The sequence below is a fragment of the Drosophila busckii genome, chromosome X (genome assembly GCF_011750605.1).
Source record: "Drosophila busckii strain San Diego stock center, stock number 13000-0081.31 chromosome X, ASM1175060v1, whole genome shotgun sequence".
Classification (NCBI taxonomy): Eukaryota; Metazoa; Arthropoda; class Insecta; order Diptera; family Drosophilidae; genus Drosophila; species Drosophila busckii.
Window position 1 is genome coordinate 19,091,629 of NC_046608.1, and position 21,110 is coordinate 19,112,738.

Below are 21,110 nucleotides of genomic sequence, written 5' to 3' on the forward strand. Positions count from 1 at the left end.
AATTCAGCTTTATTCAAGTCAAATTCAGCTATTTATCAGTTGCATTTCAACGAGTTAAATAAATTTAAATTATGCTTAAGCTCATTTAAATTTGTTATTTGCTTAACTACTTTTTAGCAATTTAACTATTTTGGATTAGCGGTTGCGAGTACTACGCATGCTTGTGCGTTATCGATAAGCAATAACATCGATCGCAGCGCTTGCAGCTTTGGCTGAAACAGCTGTGCGTTCCCGCCAAATTCGATACAGCAGATGTGGGAGCGCTAAACTAGAGCTGGAATGTGGATTGACAAATAGCAAAATGCAGCAAAGATCACAGCCAATAGTTATCTAAAGCAACAAATAATTATTTGCAATACATACTAGTGGACAATTGCTTTAACGTTGAGCAGTTTTTTCGTGTTCGTGTTCCGTCCAACTTGACTTGGTGTGCGGCCCAAAGATGTTTATACAAGATTTGAAGAATGATTTCTACGGACAGCTGATTGGCAAGCGCATTCTAATCATTGTCAACTATGATGTGGATGCCATATGTGCAAGCAAAATACTGCAGGCACTCTTTAAGTATGATCACATGCTCTACACAGTGGTGCCCATTATGGGCTTAACTGGACTGCGTCGTGCCTATGCCGAACATCAGGGCGATGTCAAACATGTGCTGCTAATGAACTGCGGCGGTTGCGTGGACATTGTGGAGCTACTGCAGCCAGATGACGAGGTGACATTTTACATATGCGATGCACATCGTCCGCTGGATGTTTGCAACATCTATAGTGATCGGCAGGTATGTATTTTGGGCGATCCCGCGCTGGAAGAGAATATACCAGCGTTTGAAACAATATTCTATGACGAGGATGAAGAAGAGGATGAGCAGGATGAGGATCGCGACAGTGGTGAGGGCGAGTCCGATGAGGGGGAAGGCGATCCCGAAACAGGAGCGCCAAAACTCACACGCATGCAACGACACGAGCAGCGTGTGATGCGAATGCGTGCACGTCGGCAATGGGAACTGGAACGCGATCGCATTATGTTCGATTATACGCAATTTAGCTACTACGGTCGTTCGACGGCGCTCATGATCTTTGAGCTGGCCTGGAAGCTGTCCAAGGACAACATGGATCTGCTCTGGTGGGCAATTGTGGGCATTAGCGAGCAGTTGCTGCTGGGCAAGATCGAGAGTGCTGCCTATACCTTGGAGCTGGAGCACATACAATCGCACGTGTCTCGCTTGACCAACAAGACCAATGATCAGCATACGATGAGCGCTGCCAAGATCAATTTTGAGAAGGATCTGCATCTGGTGCTCTACAGACACTGGACGGTAACTGAGTCTATGCGGTAAGTAATGCAACTTTCCATACTCAATACCAATTTATCATTTATCACGACGTGTCTACAGCTATTCGCGCTATGCTGCTTGCCAGCTTAAGCTTTGGACGCTGCGCGGTGAGAAGCGCCTGCACGAGCTGCTGGTCGAGATGGGCCTGCCGCTGGTGCATGCACGCCAAATGTACAACTCAATGGATCTGGTGTTGCGCAAGGAATTCTACTCGATGGTTGAGCAGCTGGCCGACAAATACGACATTCCGGACATTGTCTACGGCACATTTACGCTTAGCTATGGCTATCGCAGTCGCTACGCCGCTGCTGACTATGTCTATGCGCTGCTTGCGATCTTGCAGTCGGTGAAGAAGCATAAGACGCCAGAGGACTGTTTCATGGAGGCAGCGGATGCACTGATGCGTCAGCACAAGCAACTGCTCATTGCGGGCATTGACAATGCCAAGCTGCTGCACGCGGCCATCTTTCGTCAGGTGCAGAGCTGCCTGGAGGCGCACCAGGTGCACTCCACGGGCTCATTCTTCTATTATATACTGCAGGAGGAGCATGCATTCTTCTCCTATCCCTATGCGCTGGCGCTGCTCGCCAAGTTCGTGCTGCACGGCCATGTGGCCACAACACGCGCACGCCAGGCACCAGATATGCCACTCATTGCCACCTGTCCGCTGGACGCGACACAGGGCATGTGCCTGCTGGTGGGCATAGCGCCGGTGCGTGAGGATTCGCCCAAGAACTTCTTTGGCAAGGCCTTCGATCAGGCCGCCCAGAAGAGCAAGGTGAGCTTGCTGCAAGACTTTTTTGAACCCTCCATTGTGCAGCTGCGCCAAAGTGATCTTACACGGTTTCTGGACGCGCTTACAGTGCTGCTCACCTAACCCTAATCCCCTTCTATACCTGCCCCCTACCCTACACATATATGTAATTAAGCTATATTAAGCGTGAACTAATTTATGCATAACATTTGTTTTTTAATCCATTTTTTTTTTGGCTAGACGTAGATTATTTAAGTAATGATTTCTAACGATGTACAAGCGACCAACAATTTAATGTTAAACAACTGAATTAACCTAACTATTTAAGATCAAAACAAGTCAAGCAATCGTGCAAAGAGGACATCAAATTAAACATATATGCTATAGACACTTAAGGCCAACGAAACAAATTCAATGCTTGTTTAAATTTATATTTATACTTAAGATATTATTTACATAATCTAATATTAACAGCTGCTAGCTCTTCATAGCTACCGCTGACTGCTGCTGCAGCGGCTCACCATGGAAAATACGTGCTGCTCCTAGACAGGCCACATCATCGTAGAAGACAGCGTACTGCCCGGGTGTGATGGCACGCAGCGGCTCTTGGAGTAACACCTCATCAGCACGCAACTCACAGTCGACCAAAGGCTTGGTATGCTGGAAACGAAAGCGACAGCGAAGACTGCCCTGGGAGATCAGCTGTTGTTGCGACTCACTGCAGAGCCAATTGATGGCACCAATGTGAATTCGCTTGCAGTGCAGCGCAGGATGTTCATGGCCAGCGGCAACGTAAATGGTATTGCTGGCAGCTTCTTTGTGTGCTACATAGTATGGCTGTAGATACGAGCTAAGACGGCAACGTTGGCCCACAGTCCATTGGTGAATGCCCTCGTGGCTGCCCACAACTTCGCCGCTGTCAACGTCCACAAAGTTGCCAGGCTTGGCGCTGATGTACTGCAAATCAAAGAGAAGCATTAGTATGCGCTTGATTTGGCTGTGTGAATGCTGCTCACCTCACTGATGAAGCTCTTGAAGTCACGCTTGCCCACAAAACAGATGCCTGTGCTTTCGCGCTTCTCGGCCAGTCGGCGTAGGCCAATGCGACGTGCCAGCTGTTTCACCTCGTCCTTAAGCAAGCCACCAAGCGGAAACATGGTGCGCTGCAGTGCTGCCTGTGCTATGCCTGACAGAAAGAACGTCTGATCCTTGAACGTGTCCTTGGGTATTAACAATCGCACTCGCTCTAGTGGCTGCTCCAGGTAGTCACCGCGGCTATTGCGTGCATAGTGGCCTGTAGCCACAGCATCATACTGCAGTGTATCTAGCGCATGTCGCTGGAACAGATCAAACTTGATGTGCTTGTTACACAATATGTCCGGGTTGGGCGTCAAACCTAGCTGATAGTCCTCCAGAAACTGGCTAAACACAGCTGTCCAGTATTGCTTTACATAGTTAACTTGCCGCAGCTCAATTTGTAATCGCTGGCATGCCCACTCTGCATCCTTAAGATCCTGCTCGCCACTGCAGCGACCGGCTTCATCATGCTCGTCCCAGTTGCGCATGAACACGCCGAGCACATTGAATCCACGCTCCTTTAGCAGATGTGCGCTGACAGCGCTATCAACGCCGCCGGACATGCCCACAACAACATTGCGCAGCATTGCACCTGTTATTTACGTTTGTTATTGTTTTTACATTTGGAGTGCGCGTTTCATCGATAGCTCGATAGCTAGCAACGATAGCATTTTAAGTGCGGCGAAAACATTGTAGATAATACTCGCTAGTTTGCTGCGCTACTATGTGCATCTCGTTCGCGCTTGTATATTTCTGCAGCTGTTTTGCTTTCGCACGAATTCTTATTGTGGATAATATGTGCTAAAATTCAAGTTTTTGCAAATGTAACGGTAAGATGCGCAACTATTGGCAACTCTAGTGCGCAAAGAAAATTGTGCTAAAATCAAAGTGTCCTAACGTTTCCACTTTCATTCGCTTTTCATTTGTTAACGCGTTTGGTTTACTACCTTCAAGTGTTCCCAATTATTCTCTGTGCTTTCGGCATATATTCGTACGAATTACGCCTGTCGTAAACAAAAACTTGATTCAATTTATTTTTTGTTTTTCAAGTGTTTGAAGCGTGTGCCAAAAAAAAAAACGCGTGTGCGTTTGCCAAACTGCAATTAAGCGCTCTCTGCTGAAATTTTCAAATTATTGTAAATCACTTTTACTAATTTGTGCTAAGCAGAGCAGAGCTTAGAGCTGTAGCGAGCATCACATAACAAGGTGAGTGCAATTTTTGTACGAAAATGACTTGAAGAATTGAGGTTACTTTTTTTTTGAAAGACACATGCAAATGTGCATACCCATGTGACATCTTCATGTATGTATGCATGTATGTACAGCTATGAGTAAATGTATTGGTGATCAGCGGACGCATTTTGTTAAACGTTTACTTAAGCCATGAATAGCAGCAATCTCTTTTGATCTTTTTAAAAGCATACAAAGAAATAAATGTAATTACAATGACAACAGTCACTGAAAACGTTTTCAAAGCAAAGCTTTTAATTAATAATTAGTCCTAATGCAATTAGCAGTGCTCAACAAATATAACAATTTCTGCTGAGTCGCAGCTGCTCGGGGCCACAAGATGAATTAGGAAAACACAAAACAGAATTGTCAAACAAAAGGAGCCAGCGTGAGCAACACAAGAAAACAAATAAGAACATGTGTTGGGGCTCCTTTAAAAATAATCCCCTGACCCAAGTTGACCTTAAACTAAGTTACAAGTGCTTAAATGAATGAATGTAGGGCTGACTAGAATTTATATTAGAGAATGCAAACACCAAAATGAGCAATGTGAGGCTTAAAAAGTTTTCACACACAAAAACAAAAGTAAGCAAAAGTGAGGTTATGGTTATGAGTTTTCAAACTAAGCCCGTCCAAAATTTTACAGCACATGCAAAAGTGAGGCTATGATGAAAGTTTTCAAATGAATATATGAAAACGGCTGACAACTTTATAAATAGTAATGGCGTCCAAAAAAGCAAAATGGCCAAATAAAAAACGCTAGACTGTAATTAGAAAATAGAAGCAGCAAACGGAAATGCAATCAACGAAGCATGAACAAAAAGGATACAAAACATAAGTTAATAACTGCTTTGCGTGAAAGTAGAAAGGGGCGAGGGCTGCATGCTCAGAAGTGTATTGAGGTGTGTGTATTATTTGTTAAGAGCTTTTCTTTTTGTATGCGTGTGTGTGTGTGTGTGTGTGTGTGTGAGGCAATACAATTACACGGGCTTTCATAGCCTGGAACATTAATCATAAATGATGCTGATCAGCATTTGTTGGGGGTATAAATGTTGTATATGTGTGGGTGGGTGGGGGGTGGGTTTGTTTAGGAGTTATGTGGGGCATTTAGCGAGGCTTACGCTTAGGCAAAAAGGCGACCCCATCAAGAAGCTGCTGCCAATCTTTGTGCGGCAATCGGCTTTTGGCCGCCGCTTTTCTTGATTCATTTCCCAATTTGCCAGCCAGCCAAGCACTTTAGCAACCTTTCTTGTCTGTTGTTGTTTCGCCGCAAGCTTCACTTCGCCTCTGTTGTTCCACTTTAAAGCGTGAAAGCGTTTGTGGGGGGTGGCGTTGGGAGTTTAACGGTTTGACTTTGCACAACAATAACAACAGCAGCAAACAAGGAAAAGCAATTGCATGAATTTTCGCTAAATTTTGCAAATATATTTTGATTATGAAATGACGCACTTGAAAATTTGTTTTGCCAGTTGTTGTGCCAGCGTTTGCCTTTTTGTTATTAAATTAAAATTTGTCTGCGTTGTTTTTTTTAGGCTACCCCATACCTCTCCCCCCACTGCTAAGCTAACCTCTGATTATGCGGCGCAACGCGCGCTCCCTCTCGCTCTCGCTCTCTAATGCGCTTGATATTTCAACTTCCGACGCACGCACGGCGGCGGCGGCACGTCACGCACGCTCGACTTAAAGCCACAACCAAATGCTGTCAAATGCCTATGCCAAGCTTGTTTACATTTAATTGGCAATCGTCGCTCTGCTCTAACTTATTTCGAGTCCTGAGCTGAAGACAGCCTGGCAGGCAGCCCAGACACAGCAAACGACAGGACGTAAAGCTAAGTCCTGCCTCTGGCATATCAATCTGTTGCTGGCTACATAAATGCTCCACTCAATTAACAGTGCGGCTGCTGCTGCTGCTGCTGCTGTGACGGCAGTTTGTGCCTTTCTCTAATTGCAATGCCATTCAACTTGACTGCTGCTGCTGTTACCACCACAGTGACATCTCCATTTGGGTAGCTAACAACGCCGCGGATATTTCCTCGAAATTTCGCAGCTCAAGCTCAAGCTATTGCAATTTAATTGAAACAATGTCAATGACGAGTTTAGCGCTGGGGCTGAATTTTTGTTGAATGTGTAATTTAATGATTTAGCTGTGAGCTAAAATAAAACAATTCAGCATTAAGTGTAAGTGCAAACATTAACTAGTAGGAGCTATTAAAGATTACGTTGTATAAAATAATAACTAAAAATTGTTTAGCAATATGTTTGTAAGTTTTGTAATTTTTCTAGGCACAATAAGCAAACGACTTAAAGCAAATTGTCTTTGTATTAAGTTAGGCAACGCGTTAAACAAACAAAAAATTTACAAAAATATTTTTAAATAATTAACTAGTGCTTGAAAAATATTTTTTAATATTATATTATTTACAAAATATTTTTTACACGAATCTTACAACACTAAATACTATACTTAGTATATTTACACATATATATGCGTATAGTAATCTAGATTAGGCAGCTTAAATTAAAGTTTGAAGCTTAAATTTGCTGCCATTTTGTTAATTTTTACTTAAAGCGAATGAAATTTATGCATAAAATTGCTTTGAACTTAAGACTTTGCACTTGGCTTAAAAAAATAATGTTTATTTTAGCGGCTCTGCACTGTAAGCGTGTGTGTGTGTGTATTTAGTAATTAATATGCAAAATATGCTGTAAAGTCGAAAACGATGCTTGCTGCTTACGCATTATGTTGCATGAATGTTGAACACAGCAGCTGAAGCTCAAGCAAGCACACAAATGTGTCTGTGTGTGTGTCGTCTTGTGTGTGTGTGTGTGAGTAGCTGTCATTGAAGCTGTCAAGCACACAAAAATGCAATTTAAATCATAAATATAATTTTCATTTAATGAATTGGATCATGCTGCAGCTTGAGTGTGTGCGTGTGTGTGTGTGTGTGTGTTCGACTGCATAATTTACACTTGCACACACACACGCGCGCATAGTTTGTCAGCAGCAGCAGCGTCTGACGTTGCAGCAAATATTTTACATGAATGAGTCAAAGGCAACAAAGTAGAAAAAAAAAATTTTTTTTTTGTGTTGTATAGCTATAAAAACAAAAACAACAAGTAGATGCCTGTAAAAGTTTTCACATGAAAAACTTTACTCGGCGCCCTGCACATTCGCAAGCGAACAAGATGATAATGTGGAGTGAGAGAGAGAGAGCGAAGAGCGAGAGCGAGAAAAATGCTTTGGCAACAACAATTTGATTAAGTGCATAACTTTTATAAGCGGAGCGCATGCCACTGTGCCACAGATCTCGCATACGTAATATGACAATTGACTAAAGTTGGAACAAGCGCTCGCTCGCTCCATTGCCACCCAGTTGGCGCCCAGTTTTAGGATGAGCTGCTTATGCAATGGCAATAAGCTATCAAGTTGTCAACTGTCCAGGTGCAAGCAGCAGCAGCAGCAGCTGCCTTGTGTCTGTGGCAGGCAGCTACGTGCAACAAAAGAGCAAAAAAAAGGCAGCCTGAGCAGGCAAAGAGTCAAACGTAGCGGAATCAGGCATGGCCTTGCCACCCACTCACTGACCGCGCGTCTTGCCCCTTGCTGTTGCAGCAGGCACGGTCGCCATTTTGTCACGCCCTATGCTACGCCATTGTGTGTGCAACGTTACTAAAAATAACAACAAACGTACTCAGAACAACAATAACAACAATAACAAGCGCCTGCCAGCAAAAAGAGACTAAAAAGTGAAGAAGAAGCAGCAGCAGCAGCGCATTTCTCTTTTTTTTTTTGCTTTCTTTTTTTTTTGGGCCAAGTGTAATCCAAAGTGGCTAACCAAGGCCTGCACTGCCACGTAGTAGGACACATGCTGGGGCAAGGACGAGAGCGGCAGCCGATGCGGAAGCCAAAGCAGAAGCACAAACGGAAACGGAAGCAGAAGCGGCAGATTGAACAGCCAGATTGCGGCCGCACTTGCTCTCTCGCTCACACACGCACACACACACACAGTTGCGTGTGTATGTGTGCTTGATATATAGTTGGGTCCACTACGTTTTAATATAATGAGCATAGCTTGGGCTGCGCTGCTAAAAAAATAAAGTTAATATATTTTTTATGCCCTTGTGCTAGAATTTCGATTTCGATTTAACTTCCAAGCGCGCAGCTTCTACTTTGTTTGCATTGGCATTAAAATTTTACAGCTGAAACTTTGCCCCTTGCTTGCGAAATTGAGTGGGAACTATTATAATATTAAAAGCCGCCGTTAAACGGATTCGCAGCTATGGCAACGCTATTGCAACAGCAGCAGCAACAGCAGGAGCAGCAGCTTGGGTTGCCATTGTGGGTGGGGTGGGGCATACAAATGACTGCACTTTTGGGCTTTGGGGATTTGCATGCATAACAAAATAAAATGAGATTGGTAATGGCAATGGAAAAGGTGCCAGAGGAGGTCAAAAGTCGCAGCAAAATCCTAGTGCTTACATTTTCTCGCTCTCTCTCTCTCTCCCTCTCTCACTCTCACTCTATAGAGCCAAAGCAAGCTTTTCAATTTGATAAAGTAAATAATGTAAGCATAGTTTTTGCTTTTCTCTTTTTTTGCTGCAGATATAAATTAAATTCTCAGTTGTTTTTCGTTTGTTTTTGCCTTCACTTTAAAATATGGAACACGCTGCGGTCAGTCGACGTCCGTTAAAGCGACAGCAGCTGCTTCATCGCATAACCGTTAGCTGCTTTAAGAAATGCGTTAACAAGCCGGGCGCATCCTTGCTGCGAGCCGAGGAGCATTGCCTGCTGCAGTGCATGGAACGTTTCATGGACTCGCTCAAGCTTGTCTCGCGCACCTACAATCGCCGCCTGGCCAGGGAGCGTGGCAAGCCCTGGAGATATGCGGGCAAAATTAAATAAAAATAAAAACAAAAACATTAAAGTGTTGTCAGTTTGAAGGGCAAAGCCTTAAACAAATTATTACAGACTTATTAAATATAATTTAATGCATAATAAAATGGCATAAGAATATTTATTAATATATCAAAATGAATATAAAATGTAGTAGAAGAATATTTATTTATATGCATATATTTTTACTAAGATATTTTATAAAAAAAAAACACGCAGTTAACTTATATTTTAAACACTCTGCTAACTTGGCTTGAATTCAATTTTGTTTCTTTGCAGCTGCAAATCTATTGAGGGTAAGGCCGTAGTAACAATCCAGACAACCCTTTGATCTACAGGTATATATATATATATGATATTTGCATATGTGTTTTGTATGTGTGTCAAGCTGAATGAGTGTAAGCCAACTTGTTTAGACAGCCCATCAGTGTTTGGCTTCGAGTTTATGGCTTTGGCGACAAATCCACTTGCAAAAAGACGTCAAGTAATAAAAAAAAAAAAAGCGGAGGAAAGCAACAGCCTCTTTTTTATATTTACATTGTATATATATGTAGGTATGTGTGTGTGTGTGGGTGTGTTTGTATGCAAATGAGAATAGATGAGGCGCGGAAAATTTAAATCCGCAGCTAACTCTTTGTGATGTATGTGCGTGGGTTAGGGTGGGGGCGTGGGCGGTGACGGTGGCTGGTGCACAATGTTGTCAACATATAAAGAGCCAGCGCCGCTAAGTTGCCGTAAAGGGATAACATGCGTCGCAAACAGACACACACACACACACACACTAACACACTTTTGCCACAAAGTTTATTTACTTTTTGCTGTGGCCTTTTTTTTATTATGATTATTTAGTCTTATTTGCTTTTTTATCGCTTGCTGCATAAATATGTCAAATATAAAGCCAACATATGCATATAAAAAGTAAAAGTGTCTATAGCATTTCTAACTATATAAATTTATATAGATAGATTTAATTGAGCGTAGTAAACTCTCCACTCAATGCTGAATTTTATATTAAAATCAAAGCTTTATATAGTTTTAGTTTAAAGTTTATAAAAATTCACTACAAAGATTTTAAATAAAGCCAGCAATAATGTTTAAATGCTTTAAAAGTTAGTGCAGTTCTTAATTAATAAAATTAAGCGCAGTCCGAGCGCTAAATAAATTTTTAAGGCTCAGTTAAGTTTCAGCTCGCTCAGATATTTCAAAGCACAGTTTGGCCCAATACAAATTTCTTTTTCAAATATTGCTTCACATAAATTTAAACTTAATAAAAGTATATGAATTTTTTTTTGAAGAAGCCCGTGTCCATTTCTACTTCAAGCCTTTGGTTTTGGCTTCAGAACTTGCATAAGTAAAGTTTTAATTTTTATATTGGCTTGGCATTCGTTTTAAGATTTGCTATGTCTGAACTGCGAGTCTTGGAATTTTCATTTATTCATAACAAGATAAATTTCCCTAGCGTAGCTTTCGCTATATGTCTTGGCTTCTATTTGAATAAATGTATTGGCAAGCAAATAATTTTAAATTTCTGCTGCTTGTATATTATTTATGGTTGCCATAATCCCAATTCCCACACACACACACATGCATGTTTATTATTTTGTTTTTTTTGCTTATTTCTTATGTTCAGTTCAAAATGGCGAGTGATAGCGATGTTGATGTTGAAACCATTTTCCCGGACACGGAAACGCTGAAGTACGTGAAGCCGAAACTGAAGCCCAAGCTGCTGGAGGTGAAAATTGAAGTGAAGCAGCAGCAAGCAGCTGCAGCTGCAGCAACTCCAAGAGCAACTCCTCCAAGCCGAACTATAATTACAGTGCCTGCTGTGCCTGTCGTGCTGCGTGCCGTGTCCCAAAGCGTGATTATGTGGCAAGTATGGCCCGGATTCAATCGCACGCAGTCCAATGGCGTCGCTCAAGGAACAGTGCGTCGCACATTGATGACAACGCAGCGTGTGCTGCAGCTGCCCACAGTGCGAGTGCTGCCGGCAACACCAGCATCGATAGCAAGTAACCTGGCGCTGCAGTCGAAAGTAATTAAACCAATACCACTAAAGTCGAGCAGCATATTCAATCAACAGCAGCAGCAACCAAAGCGGCAGCCAAATGAACAGAACGCTACAAATGCTAGCGCCAAACGTAGCAAGCAGCAGCAGCAGCAACAGCAGCAGCAACAGCAGCAGCAACAGCAGCAGCAACGTCGTCGACTAAGTGAGGAGATGCCCTGGCGTAGTCAGCAGAACGATCTTTATGCCAACAGCAAACACAACAAAAACAACAACAAAAATAATGTTGTTGTTGTTGTTGATGATGCTAAGCTAACGAACTCGATTGCAGAGGACACGTCACAGAAGCTGTTTGAGGCACTGTCTAATAGCCTGCCACATATTTGGTTGCATGGACACTCGTCTGGCGTTTGCCTGGGTGTTGGCATTCAGGATCCATTGATGCCCATGTATCGGGCGAGCCAGAGTCAGAATCTCGTGAGTGCTGTGCGCATTGTTTTCACGTTTTATGTTTCGCATGTTTTCTGTTTTCATTTCTCTCTCTCTCTCTCTCTCTTAATTTTTAAAGCGTTATGAGGCCTTGGAGAAGATTGTGCAGCAACTGTAACTAACCAACACCAACACCACCAACATCATCATCCCAATCACAAGCAACACTAACAGTCCATCCCATCTATATCCCTCATTAATCAGTTTGCATGGAATTTAACGCTGTGGGCTGTGTGTGAATTAACAAACATAACAAAGTATTCAATGCTTTTATACTCGTATAACAAACATAACAATAAAGTATTCAATACTTTTACACTGTAACATATAATATTACTAATTGTATGAGTTTTGCTTTGCGCTAAGTAAGCCCAAATGTTAGATACACTTTGTGCTATAATTTAAAAGCAGCACAAGTGGCTTGAATACGAATCTAAATTGTATTAAATTAAATTACTAATGGTGTTGGATATTTTAGATATAACTAAAATCTGGCAAGCTTGACTGGCATATACACTTTGTGTTGTATATAATTTTAAATTAATAGCAGTCGGCACGATCTGACTGTATGTCTCTATATATAAATAACTGTATTTAGCTTTGCTACAAATATGCTAAGCCTGACTGCCATATACACTTTGTATTGTATTGCATTTTAAATCAATACAAGTGGCTTAAAGCTCACTGCACTCTATATATTTATATCACTTGCTAATTGTGTATTTTTTTTCATTTAATTATAAAGTCTGACTGCAACATACACTTTGATACAGCTACAAAATCAACTTAAGTCGCTTAAATCTGACTGAATTGTTTGTACATAAATTATTTGTGTATACTCTTACGCGAAATAAGTAAAGACTGACTGCGACATACACTTTGTGCTGTATTTCATTTAAAATTAACATAGCTAGGTGATGGTTTGAACTGAATTGTTTGTATATTTAGATTACTATATAAATGACTAAGTGTGTGCTTTAAATATGGCAAGCCTGACTGCAACATACACTTTGTGCTGTATTTCATTTAAAATTAACATAGCTGGCTTGTGTATTAGACTGAATTGTACGTATAAAGTACTAAGTGTGTGTTTTAAATATGGCAATGCGCACTGCAACATACACTTTGTGCTGTATTTCATTGAAAATCAGCACAAATCGCTTAGCTTTGAGCTTGCAGCTGAATGTTACACTTGTAAGCAAAACAAAGTGTATCAAATTAGCTGAATATTGAGTTTAATTGTTTTGCTTATAATTTGTTGCTAATAGATTATAAATTCGCTTTAATTTTAAGCGCATTTAAATGCAAATTGGGCGCAGCGTAAAAATCAGCTCAACTGTTTATTATTGACACGGCAGGCGAGTGCATATATATATATATATATATTTTATTATCAAATTGATGGCGCCGCGAAATGTAATTACACAAGTTGAAGCCCGCATAATGGACACACGCACGCGCCCACTCCGCGTGCCACATGCCACTTGCCTACGATTCCTTTGAGTGCGTCAGGGGCTGTCAGAAACAGCAGCAAATGCAAATAAATGCGAATCAGTTCGACTGACTGCGAGTATTTACCGCAAATTAACTGAATAAAACATAGCACACACACGCACAGCAATAAATGTCAAACACACACACACATGTGTGTGTGTATTGCATTTATGCTTAATGGCAATTGAGGCCGCCTGCATGGCCCTTGGCCTAAGTTCAGCCATTGCCATTGCAATCATTGAGCCAAAAAGCGCTGATTTGGCTTCAATTTTGGTCGCTACGCTGCTCATTTTGTTCAACGCTTTAAATGGGCACAGGCTACAGCTTTAAGTGCGCTCGTCTCTCCCTCCCTCTTTCCCTCTCACTTTATTTGCTTTGACTTTGTTTTCGTTTGGCACATTCGCTTAGGGCTGTTAAAATTTTTATACCCCAAAATTCGTACGTGTTGCACACTCACTAAATGGGCGTGCCACTTGTGACCAGCAACAGCAAACAATGCCACGCCCACTAAAGCTAAAGCACGCCTTAGCAAATTTATGCGTGTGTACTTTAGCCTGGCGCATGTGTGTGTAAATGCAAATGTTGCGCATACGCCCCCCTATATACATATGCGACATTCATAAGATTGGGCACTGGCCACAAAAGTTTAACTGTAAACTGATTTATTATGCTGCGGTCAACGAATTTCGCCCGTCGCCTGTGCAATAATTTTAAATGAAAAGCATAAAATTCACGCCATTCACATGAACCGCAACCAACAAATAAAATTGTGCGAAATTACTAAAGCCAGGCGCAAAATGTTATTAATGAATTTATGGCACTATGAACACTCGAGTTGCTTTAAAGCGTTAAGCTGCAAAGTTGCAGCAATTCGCAGTTCGACAGTTAAGCAGCTTAGGGCAGAGCGAGAGCGAGCGACTAAATCGAGGCAATAGTTGAAAAGTTTGCGCATTTCATTTATCAAATGCTCAGCAGCGACTTGGCCACAAAAGTTGCAGCCAGCTGGGGGCGCAAGTTTCCAAAGGACTTTAGCGCCTGCTAATAAACAAATCAACTAAGCGACTGAGCGACTGAGCGGCTGCTGTTGTTACAGACTTCATTTATTTCATGTCAGCTTGAGTGGCAGCAACTTTAATTTTATTGTTGTTTTAGGCTAAAAGGTGTGGGCGTGGCAGCTGCGCGCTGCTTAATGTAAAAGTTAAATGTCAAATTGCGACCGCTTGGGCTTGTGCGTTGAACTCGTCCTTGTGCTGCTTCCTTTTGGCCAGGCAGCTGCTGCTGCTGCTGCTGCTGCTGACCCTTGTCATGCGCATCCTTCCGCCCTCATATGCCAGCCAGCCAAACAAACACAAACTGTGCCTGCATTTTATACATTTGCAACTTTAAAAATGAACGCTACACAACATTTGCGCATTGCTGCATTTTATATATTTGTTTTAAAATCTTAAAATTTGTACACTTTACACACCCAAATAGTTTACACGCAGTCGCGTTTATTTACCAGCGGCAACTGTTGCAAGGACGCAGCATTTGTGACACTCGCATGTTGCCTATACAAAAAATAAGCGTTAGATTCAAAGGTGTTCCAAGTGTTTTAACTACCTACAGCTTTTAAACTCATGATAACTTGTTGTTGGCGAGTAGTAGTCACAGCTGAGCGGCTCGCGCTTTGTCAAAACCTCTTTGCTTGACTTCAGCGTCAGTTGGTCTTCGGCCTCGCTCAGCTCTGCCCATGGCGCTGAGCCCTCAAACTTGGCCACAGTCTGTGCCACACGGCCGCATAGCATTGAGGTCCATTCGATGCGTTGCTTTGCGTCGCCCGACGCCGCCGCCGCCGACGCCGCCTGTGGCATTTGCAACATTTCGAATTTTTGTATCAATTGTTTTACACGTTTGCGCTGCATGGTAAAAGCAAAAGAAAGAGACAAGATTTTGTGCAATTTTCGAAACAGTTACAAATGTAAAAAAGAAAATATTTTTGTATTTGTATGAAAACCAAGCTGATGCTTTGGTGTTCGGTTGTGAAATGAAATCGAGAGCAGCAGCAGCAGCCTACTTGGATTTCATTTCAGTTCATCCATATCAATCAGCAACCCCCCGCCCTCCCCTGAACTTATTGGCCCTGTCACATGCAGACAGATTACACATACGCGCTGTATGCCAAACTGTCTGTTTGCTCGCGTCATGTCACGTCGATTGCGCCGCGTCATGTTGGTTGCTGCAGCAAAAAGAGATTATGAGCAAGTGAGGCAGTAACCAGCATAAGTAACTGCTTGGTCGACTGACTGACTTGTTGTTTGATAAACAAGTGTGTGCTCTTGTTTATACACAGCCAAAGTTTTGCAAGTCATGCTCATAGTTGCAGCATGATTAAGCAAAAAGTTAAGCTATCGCTGCTATCGATTTGTTTAATTAAATTGCAACAAACTTAAGTCAAGTGCGCAGGCATTTTAAGCTAAATATATATACATATATATTTTATAAAATTATAAAACTACAATTTATTCAGATGTGTATTTTGCTGTTAAATGCGGCAACTTTATTTTATATAAACTTTGAATGTGCATAGAATTTGTAATTTATGCTACACATTTCAACTTATGCATTAGTTAGATGAAGTTTAAATTAATTTATTAAATTTTATTTATATAACTGTAGGCTTAAAGTTAAAGCTTAAGCTTCAGGGGAGGCAGCCTTAGCTACTGTTGCTTTCGGCTGGGAATGTGAGGATTTTTTTTAACTAGTATTGAGTAACTTATTCTACTTTTACTTATTTACATTTTAACATTTATTAAATTAAATTTAAAGCCTAGTGCAGCTTTCACTCACCAAACTATCGATATAAATCGTTTAATGTTGATAAATCTAAAGGCATTTGGTGTTTGAAATTCTATCAAATTAAAGCAATTAATACTAACAATTCAATTCAATAAATTGATAGAGCTTAACATAAGTTTTTAAAGCTAAGTGAAATTTAAAACCAAGTGCAGTCAATTCAAAGCTATAAGCTATCGATAACTAATTGGCTTAGCTAATTGAGTGTTGCAACAAAATATCAAATATTTTATAGCGCCGCACTCTTGACTATTTCTATTTTCTAGTTCAAGTTCAGCTGCGTCTTTGTGTGTTTAACTAAATCGCTTGAAGCTGCTGCTGACTGTTTGATCTACTAAGCGATTTGTCAGTCAGCTAAACTTTGACTTTACTGTAAGTAATTTGGCAACTATCAATTCTAACCACAGGCTTACAACAGAATTGGCAATTGCTTGTCGAATTGCTTTACATTGAACTGGCTATAGTCGCTTTAATTGGCAGCCAGTCGCTTAGCAAATTGAGCAGCAGCAGCAGCATTGTGGCAAATTATGATTGCCATAGGTAATGCCTAATTTAGACATAAATGAAAATGAAGCTGCCGCTGCCGCTGCCGCCGCATGGGCTAACGAACTAAACTGAAAACTGATTGCTTCATCAATGCGAGCAACTGAGCGAGCGACTGAGCGAACGTACGCTTTGGCTAATTGTGGCTTATTTTGCATGCCAGAGTGCTGCAATTTAGGCCAAGCTACAAATTAGTTGGGCCGGCAATCTGTGTGTGTGTGTGTGTGTGTGGCACGTTTGGGCAGTTCTGCTAAAATTGGAAACGTGACGGTGCAGCGTCCACTTCGCTCAACAAAACGCGCAGCATGCGTCCCAACTGATTGTTTAATTTACATTCTCTCATGCTCTCTCTCTCTCTCTCTCTCTCTCTTCTAGTTGATGGCGCTTAGTGTTGTGAGCGATCAATGCGTCTAATTGGGGGCCAACGAGCAGTGTGGCAAATTCAAATCGTGTGCGTGGCATAATTGCACATTGTAAGCTGCTGCAGCGTTGCAAGCAACAAGGCCGCCACATTGGAAGGAAAACGACTTTTCACGGCAGTTAACAAGTTCTTAACTGGATCCAGCATTGCGCGTGAGCTGCGGCAGCTAATGGTGAGTAGTAGTAGCTTGCCACACATCTTGTTGCAACTTCTAATGTTGCCTTGCCATGTATGACAGACTCGTAATACGTCGCTGAGTGAGGATGAGCCCGAGGAGCAGGACGAGCAGCAGCAGCAGCAGCCCATGGCGTTGGCATCTGCAGCGGAGCAAGCGCCACAGTCTTTGGCTGACGACGTGCAGCTGGCACCAGCAGCGCAGCAGCGACGTCAGCGTCAACGCAAGCGTCAAACACGCAGCGCTGCCAACGCTGGCTCCGATGCCGACACGGACTCGAGCTCCTGCGAAGCTGCAGTCGCCGGCGTAGGCAATCGCGTTAGCGTCAGCTATGCGCAGCGCAATCTTAGCGAGCAAGTTGTGTACGAGCAGCACAATGACGACGAGGACTATGACTACGACGACGATGAAGAGGAGGAGCTGGAGGAGGAGGAGGAGGACGACGACTATGATGACTATAAAGCGCTGCCAGCTGTAAACGCTGCGCCTGCTGCTGCTGCTGCTGCTGCTGCTGCTGTGCGCGTTGCCGCCGGCAGGGAACGCGACCAGGCACGACCACTCGCTGGTCAGGGCTCCGTTTCGGTCTCCGGCTCCAGCTCCAGCTCGAGCATGTTGCGCAGCAAGCGCAAAACGAAAACACGACAATTCTCGCAGCGCGCCAGCTCCTATGCGGTCGATGCTGGTCATGGTGAAATGGACGCCGATGCGCTGGACAAGCGTCGCTGCATCTCCAAGGGCCAAATGCGTGGTAAGTTTAGCTGCCAAGCTAAGGGCATAGGGAATTAGGAATATATATTATATATGTATATTAAATAAATACAGAAGAGCAAACAAATTGGAAATATATTTTATTATATAATTAGGTATTTATTTATTTTGTATTTATTTAAAACAATGTATTCTGTATTTAGTTAATTCAACAGCCAAAAATTTTCAATTTAATTATTTTTTATAATTTTACTATTTAACTATTGCTTGCGTACTCAAGAATCTAACGCTCCTTACTATTTAAAAAAAAACTCACATCAATAAACGCAGCCTTAGGCAATCGCAGCTTTAATCGTCGCTCCTTAGCTCTTCTAGTCTCTGAGAACTTGCTGCTCATACAGACAGACAGACGGACAGACAAACATGCAGTTTGTTTGGCTTGCTGTTCAACTTGTTACATACATTAAACAATTTCAAAACGTATTTTATACTGAACTTTATGCTTTCTTTTTAATTTATTTATGAGCACTCGACATACAAAAATCATTTAAAATTAATTAAAATATATATCTTCAAATGAAATCTTTTTAGTTTGTTGAAAAACAAAATGAAATAAGCTTTTATATTGTAAATTTTAAACAGTTCCAAAGCCAAAATTGGCAAAAACTCAAAATCTTGATGTCTAAATTTTGATTTTTTGCCAATTCTGGCTTCAAAAGTTTGGAACTGTTTAACATTTACAATATAAAAACTTATTTCCAATATATAAGCTTTTAATTATATAAATAAATACAATTAAAATAAATAAATACAATTTTTGATTTATGTTTTAGTCAGTTATTAAACTAAAGCTTGATTTAAATTATAATTGTAGTGTATTAAATAAATAAACTAAATCATTGTGCTGCTTGCCTATTGAATTGATACTACTAACATATATAAATAACTTAAGCTGTAACTTAATCAGTTACATTTATTTATTATAATTTTATTTTCTCTCTGCTTGCGTTGCTTTGTTATTATTTTTATTATATTTATCATCAACTTATTATTTGCAGAATTTCGCGAGGCGTTTCGTCTGTTCGACAAAGATGGCGATGGGTGCATTACCAAGGAGGAGCTGGGCACAGTGATGCGCTCGCTGGGGCAGTTTGCGCGCGTCGAGGAGCTGCAGGAAATGCTGCAGGAGATCGATGTCGATGGCGATGGCAATGTGAGCTTCGAGGAGTTTGTCGACATCCTTTCGAATATGACGTATGAGGATAAGTCCGGACTATCCTCGGCCGATCAGGAGGAGCGTGAGCTGCGCGACGCCTTTCGCGTGTTCGATAAGCACAATCGTGGCTATATAACTGCCTCGGATTTGCGTGCGGTGCTGCAGTGCCTCGGCGAGGATCTGGACGAGGAGGACAGTAAGTGCAGCCAGAGCCAGCCCAAGCCATTTGATTTTTATTCATTTTTTTTAGTTGAGGACATGATCAAGGAGGTGGATGTGGATGGCGATGGACGCATTGACTTTTATGAGTTTGTGCATGCGCTGGGCGAGCCCGAGGACTCGCAGGAGAACGATGACGAGGAGGAGAACACAACGTCGCCGCTGCCTACGCCCAAGTCGACTGTTAGCCTCAGCTACGATTGAGTTTGGCAACACACACACGAACGCACACACAGACAACGAATGGTAAGCAAACAAGCTTGCCACACACACACATGCAAACACACACACACACACACTTCATAACATATGTGAGAAATGTTTATTAATTGCATTGAACAGGAACAACAACAACAACAACAAATCGAAAGCTCACAACGCACAGCTAGCCAAATAATTGCGATAACTAATTAATTAATATACCTAATAAATAATTACTTTATGTGCGTGCAGCATAAATATATACATTATATATACTATATAGATATCTCTCTTGAATATATTTAAAATCAATTAATATTTATTAAACAATTTTTGCATTCAGCGCTCTTGCTAAACGAAACAATTTCCAACGCTCAATCAAAACTTACTTAGCATAAACAAAAATCTCGTGCTATACTAAATATATATATATTAATAATGAAATTATTCTAATAATAACTAAATTCAACTTTTGAATCATATAGCGAATATCGATTTTCTAACTTAAACATATCAAAGTCGCACCCTCTGTACAAGTTTTAGTCACCACCCCCACCCACCTCACTCCACCCCCTCACACACGCTTTTGAGTTTATTTATTTATTGCATACATTGCTCTCTATGAAAACAAATGTTTTATTATTTATTACGCAATTTCGTTTCTTTATTTCTGCGTGCGCCAAGACTTGATGAATTATAAGCAATGCTACACTTACAAAAATTTAAATATAATATACACTGCTCGAAAGTTTTTCAACATATACATTTAATAATAATAATAACAATTGTTTAGCTAATATTTGCTTGTATAAAATATAAACTTCATACATTTCATTTACAATTTTTATGCCAAAAGAAACGAAACGAAAATCAAATACAAATAAAAGTAAAAGTAAAAGCATTTGCAAATAAATAAATATACTAAAAAAATGTAACGTAGTTTGATTTTTAATATAGCAGTTCAGAGGGAGAGAGAGAGAGGGAGCGAATGCGTGAGGGAGAGCGCAATAGGCTTTGTGCGCAATTTGTCGTCATTTTAAAATAAATTACCATAGAATGTGTGCCGATTGTATACACAATGGCTTTTGTTTGCCTGTGTGTGTGTGTGTGTGTGTGGGTGGGTGGGTGGTTAGTGGGTGGCTGTAAGCTTTGGGGAGCGCTCTGCTGTTGGTCTGTGGTCAGTTCATGCGGCATAAAAGCAGCAGCAGTTTGACTCCCAAGGCGCACATTCAGCACTCGCCATGCCGCAAGCTGTGTGGCACATAGAAAGAGAGCGAACGAGTGAGAGTGCGAGCGAGCGCGCTGCCTGCGTTAGCAAAAGTCACATTAATGGTCATGTAAACGATGCAAGTCAAGTGCGTTGCCAGCAAATTATTGGAGCTCCCTTGAGCTACACACACACACACATGCTTGCCACACGCGCCAAAGTTGGAGACTGCTTAACGAGCTGTGTGGTGCTGAGAGTTGTTTTGCGGCTAGCTGGCGTATACGCAATATTGTTGCCCTGCCTCTC

At 41.5% G+C, this 21,110-nt stretch overlaps 4 protein-coding genes across 9 annotated transcripts; 2 read left to right on the forward strand and 2 right to left on the reverse strand.

Moving 5' to 3' along the window:
* Positions 1-203: 203 nt before the first annotated feature.
* On the forward strand, positions 204-2,502 carry LOC108606523 (cell division control protein 45 homolog). The gene is made up of 2 exons (XM_017996695.2): positions 204-1,338; positions 1,400-2,502. Exons 1-2 carry the CDS (start codon positions 443-445, stop codon positions 2,214-2,216), a joined length of 1,713 nt encoding a protein of 570 aa, XP_017852184.1. The 5' UTR covers positions 204-442; the 3' UTR covers positions 2,217-2,502.
* Positions 2,503-2,515: 13 nt separating this feature from the next.
* On the reverse strand, positions 2,516-3,792 carry LOC108606525 (mitochondrial tRNA-specific 2-thiouridylase 1). Its single transcript, XM_017996698.2, has 2 exons — positions 3,110-3,792; positions 2,516-3,050 (listed from the first exon to the last, which is right to left on the reverse strand). Exons 1-2 carry the CDS (start codon positions 3,755-3,757, stop codon positions 2,571-2,573), a joined length of 1,128 nt encoding a protein of 375 aa, XP_017852187.1. The 5' UTR covers positions 3,758-3,792; the 3' UTR covers positions 2,516-2,570.
* Positions 3,793-4,089: 297 nt separating this feature from the next.
* On the forward strand, positions 4,090-19,673 carry LOC108607156 (uncharacterized calcium-binding protein B0563.7). 6 transcript variants are annotated; one of them, XM_033294464.1, is made up of 6 exons: positions 4,090-4,376; positions 9,571-9,629; positions 17,033-17,250; positions 17,317-18,001; positions 19,020-19,373; positions 19,428-19,673. In XM_033294464.1, exons 3-6 carry the CDS (start codon positions 17,248-17,250, stop codon positions 19,598-19,600), a joined length of 1,215 nt encoding a protein of 404 aa, XP_033150355.1. In that variant the 5' UTR covers positions 4,090-4,376; positions 9,571-9,629; positions 17,033-17,247; the 3' UTR covers positions 19,601-19,673. The 6 variants fall into 6 exon arrangements, with proteins under 6 accessions (XP_033150355.1, XP_033150354.1, XP_017853294.1 ...); XM_033294463.1 differs by having other exon boundaries at positions 9,571-9,587; XM_017997803.2 differs by lacking the exons at positions 4,090-4,376; positions 9,571-9,629 and adding an exon at positions 16,402-16,486.
* LOC108607158 (maker263) lies at positions 14,685-15,278 on the reverse strand. The gene is made up of 2 exons (XM_017997808.1): positions 14,886-15,278; positions 14,685-14,829 (listed from the first exon to the last, which is right to left on the reverse strand). Exons 1-2 carry the CDS (start codon positions 15,181-15,183, stop codon positions 14,777-14,779), a joined length of 351 nt encoding a protein of 116 aa, XP_017853297.1. The 5' UTR covers positions 15,184-15,278; the 3' UTR covers positions 14,685-14,776.
* Positions 19,674-21,110: the final 1,437 nt, after the last annotated feature.

Bases quoted from the DNA above. Each gene is read 5' to 3' on its own strand.
- LOC108606523 (XM_017996695.2), top strand. From the start codon at position 443: ATGTTTATACAAGATTTGAAGAATGATTTCTACGGACAGCTGATTGGC. The intron at 1,339-1,399 runs GTAAGTAATGCA...ACGTGTCTACAG, and splicing joins ACGGTAACTGAGTCTATGCG to CTATTCGCGCTATGCTGCTT.
- LOC108606525 (XM_017996698.2), bottom strand. From the start codon at position 3,757: ATGCTGCGCAATGTTGTTGTGGGCATGTCCGGCGGCGTTGATAGCGCT. The intron at 3,051-3,109 runs GTGAGCAGCATT...TTTGATTTGCAG, and splicing joins TCAAGAGCTTCATCAGTGAG to TACATCAGCGCCAAGCCTGG.
- LOC108607158 (XM_017997808.1), bottom strand. From the start codon at position 15,183: ATGCAGCGCAAACGTGTAAAACAATTGATACAAAAATTCGAAATGTTG. The intron at 14,830-14,885 runs GTAGGTAGTTAA...TTTTTTGTATAG, and splicing joins TTATCATGAGTTTAAAAGCT to GCAACATGCGAGTGTCACAA.
- LOC108607156 (XM_033294464.1), top strand. The intron at 18,002-19,019 runs GTAAGTTTAGCT...TATTATTTGCAG, and splicing joins CTCCAAGGGCCAAATGCGTG to AATTTCGCGAGGCGTTTCGT. The intron at 19,374-19,427 runs GTAAGTGCAGCC...CATTTTTTTTAG, and splicing joins GGATCTGGACGAGGAGGACA to TTGAGGACATGATCAAGGAG.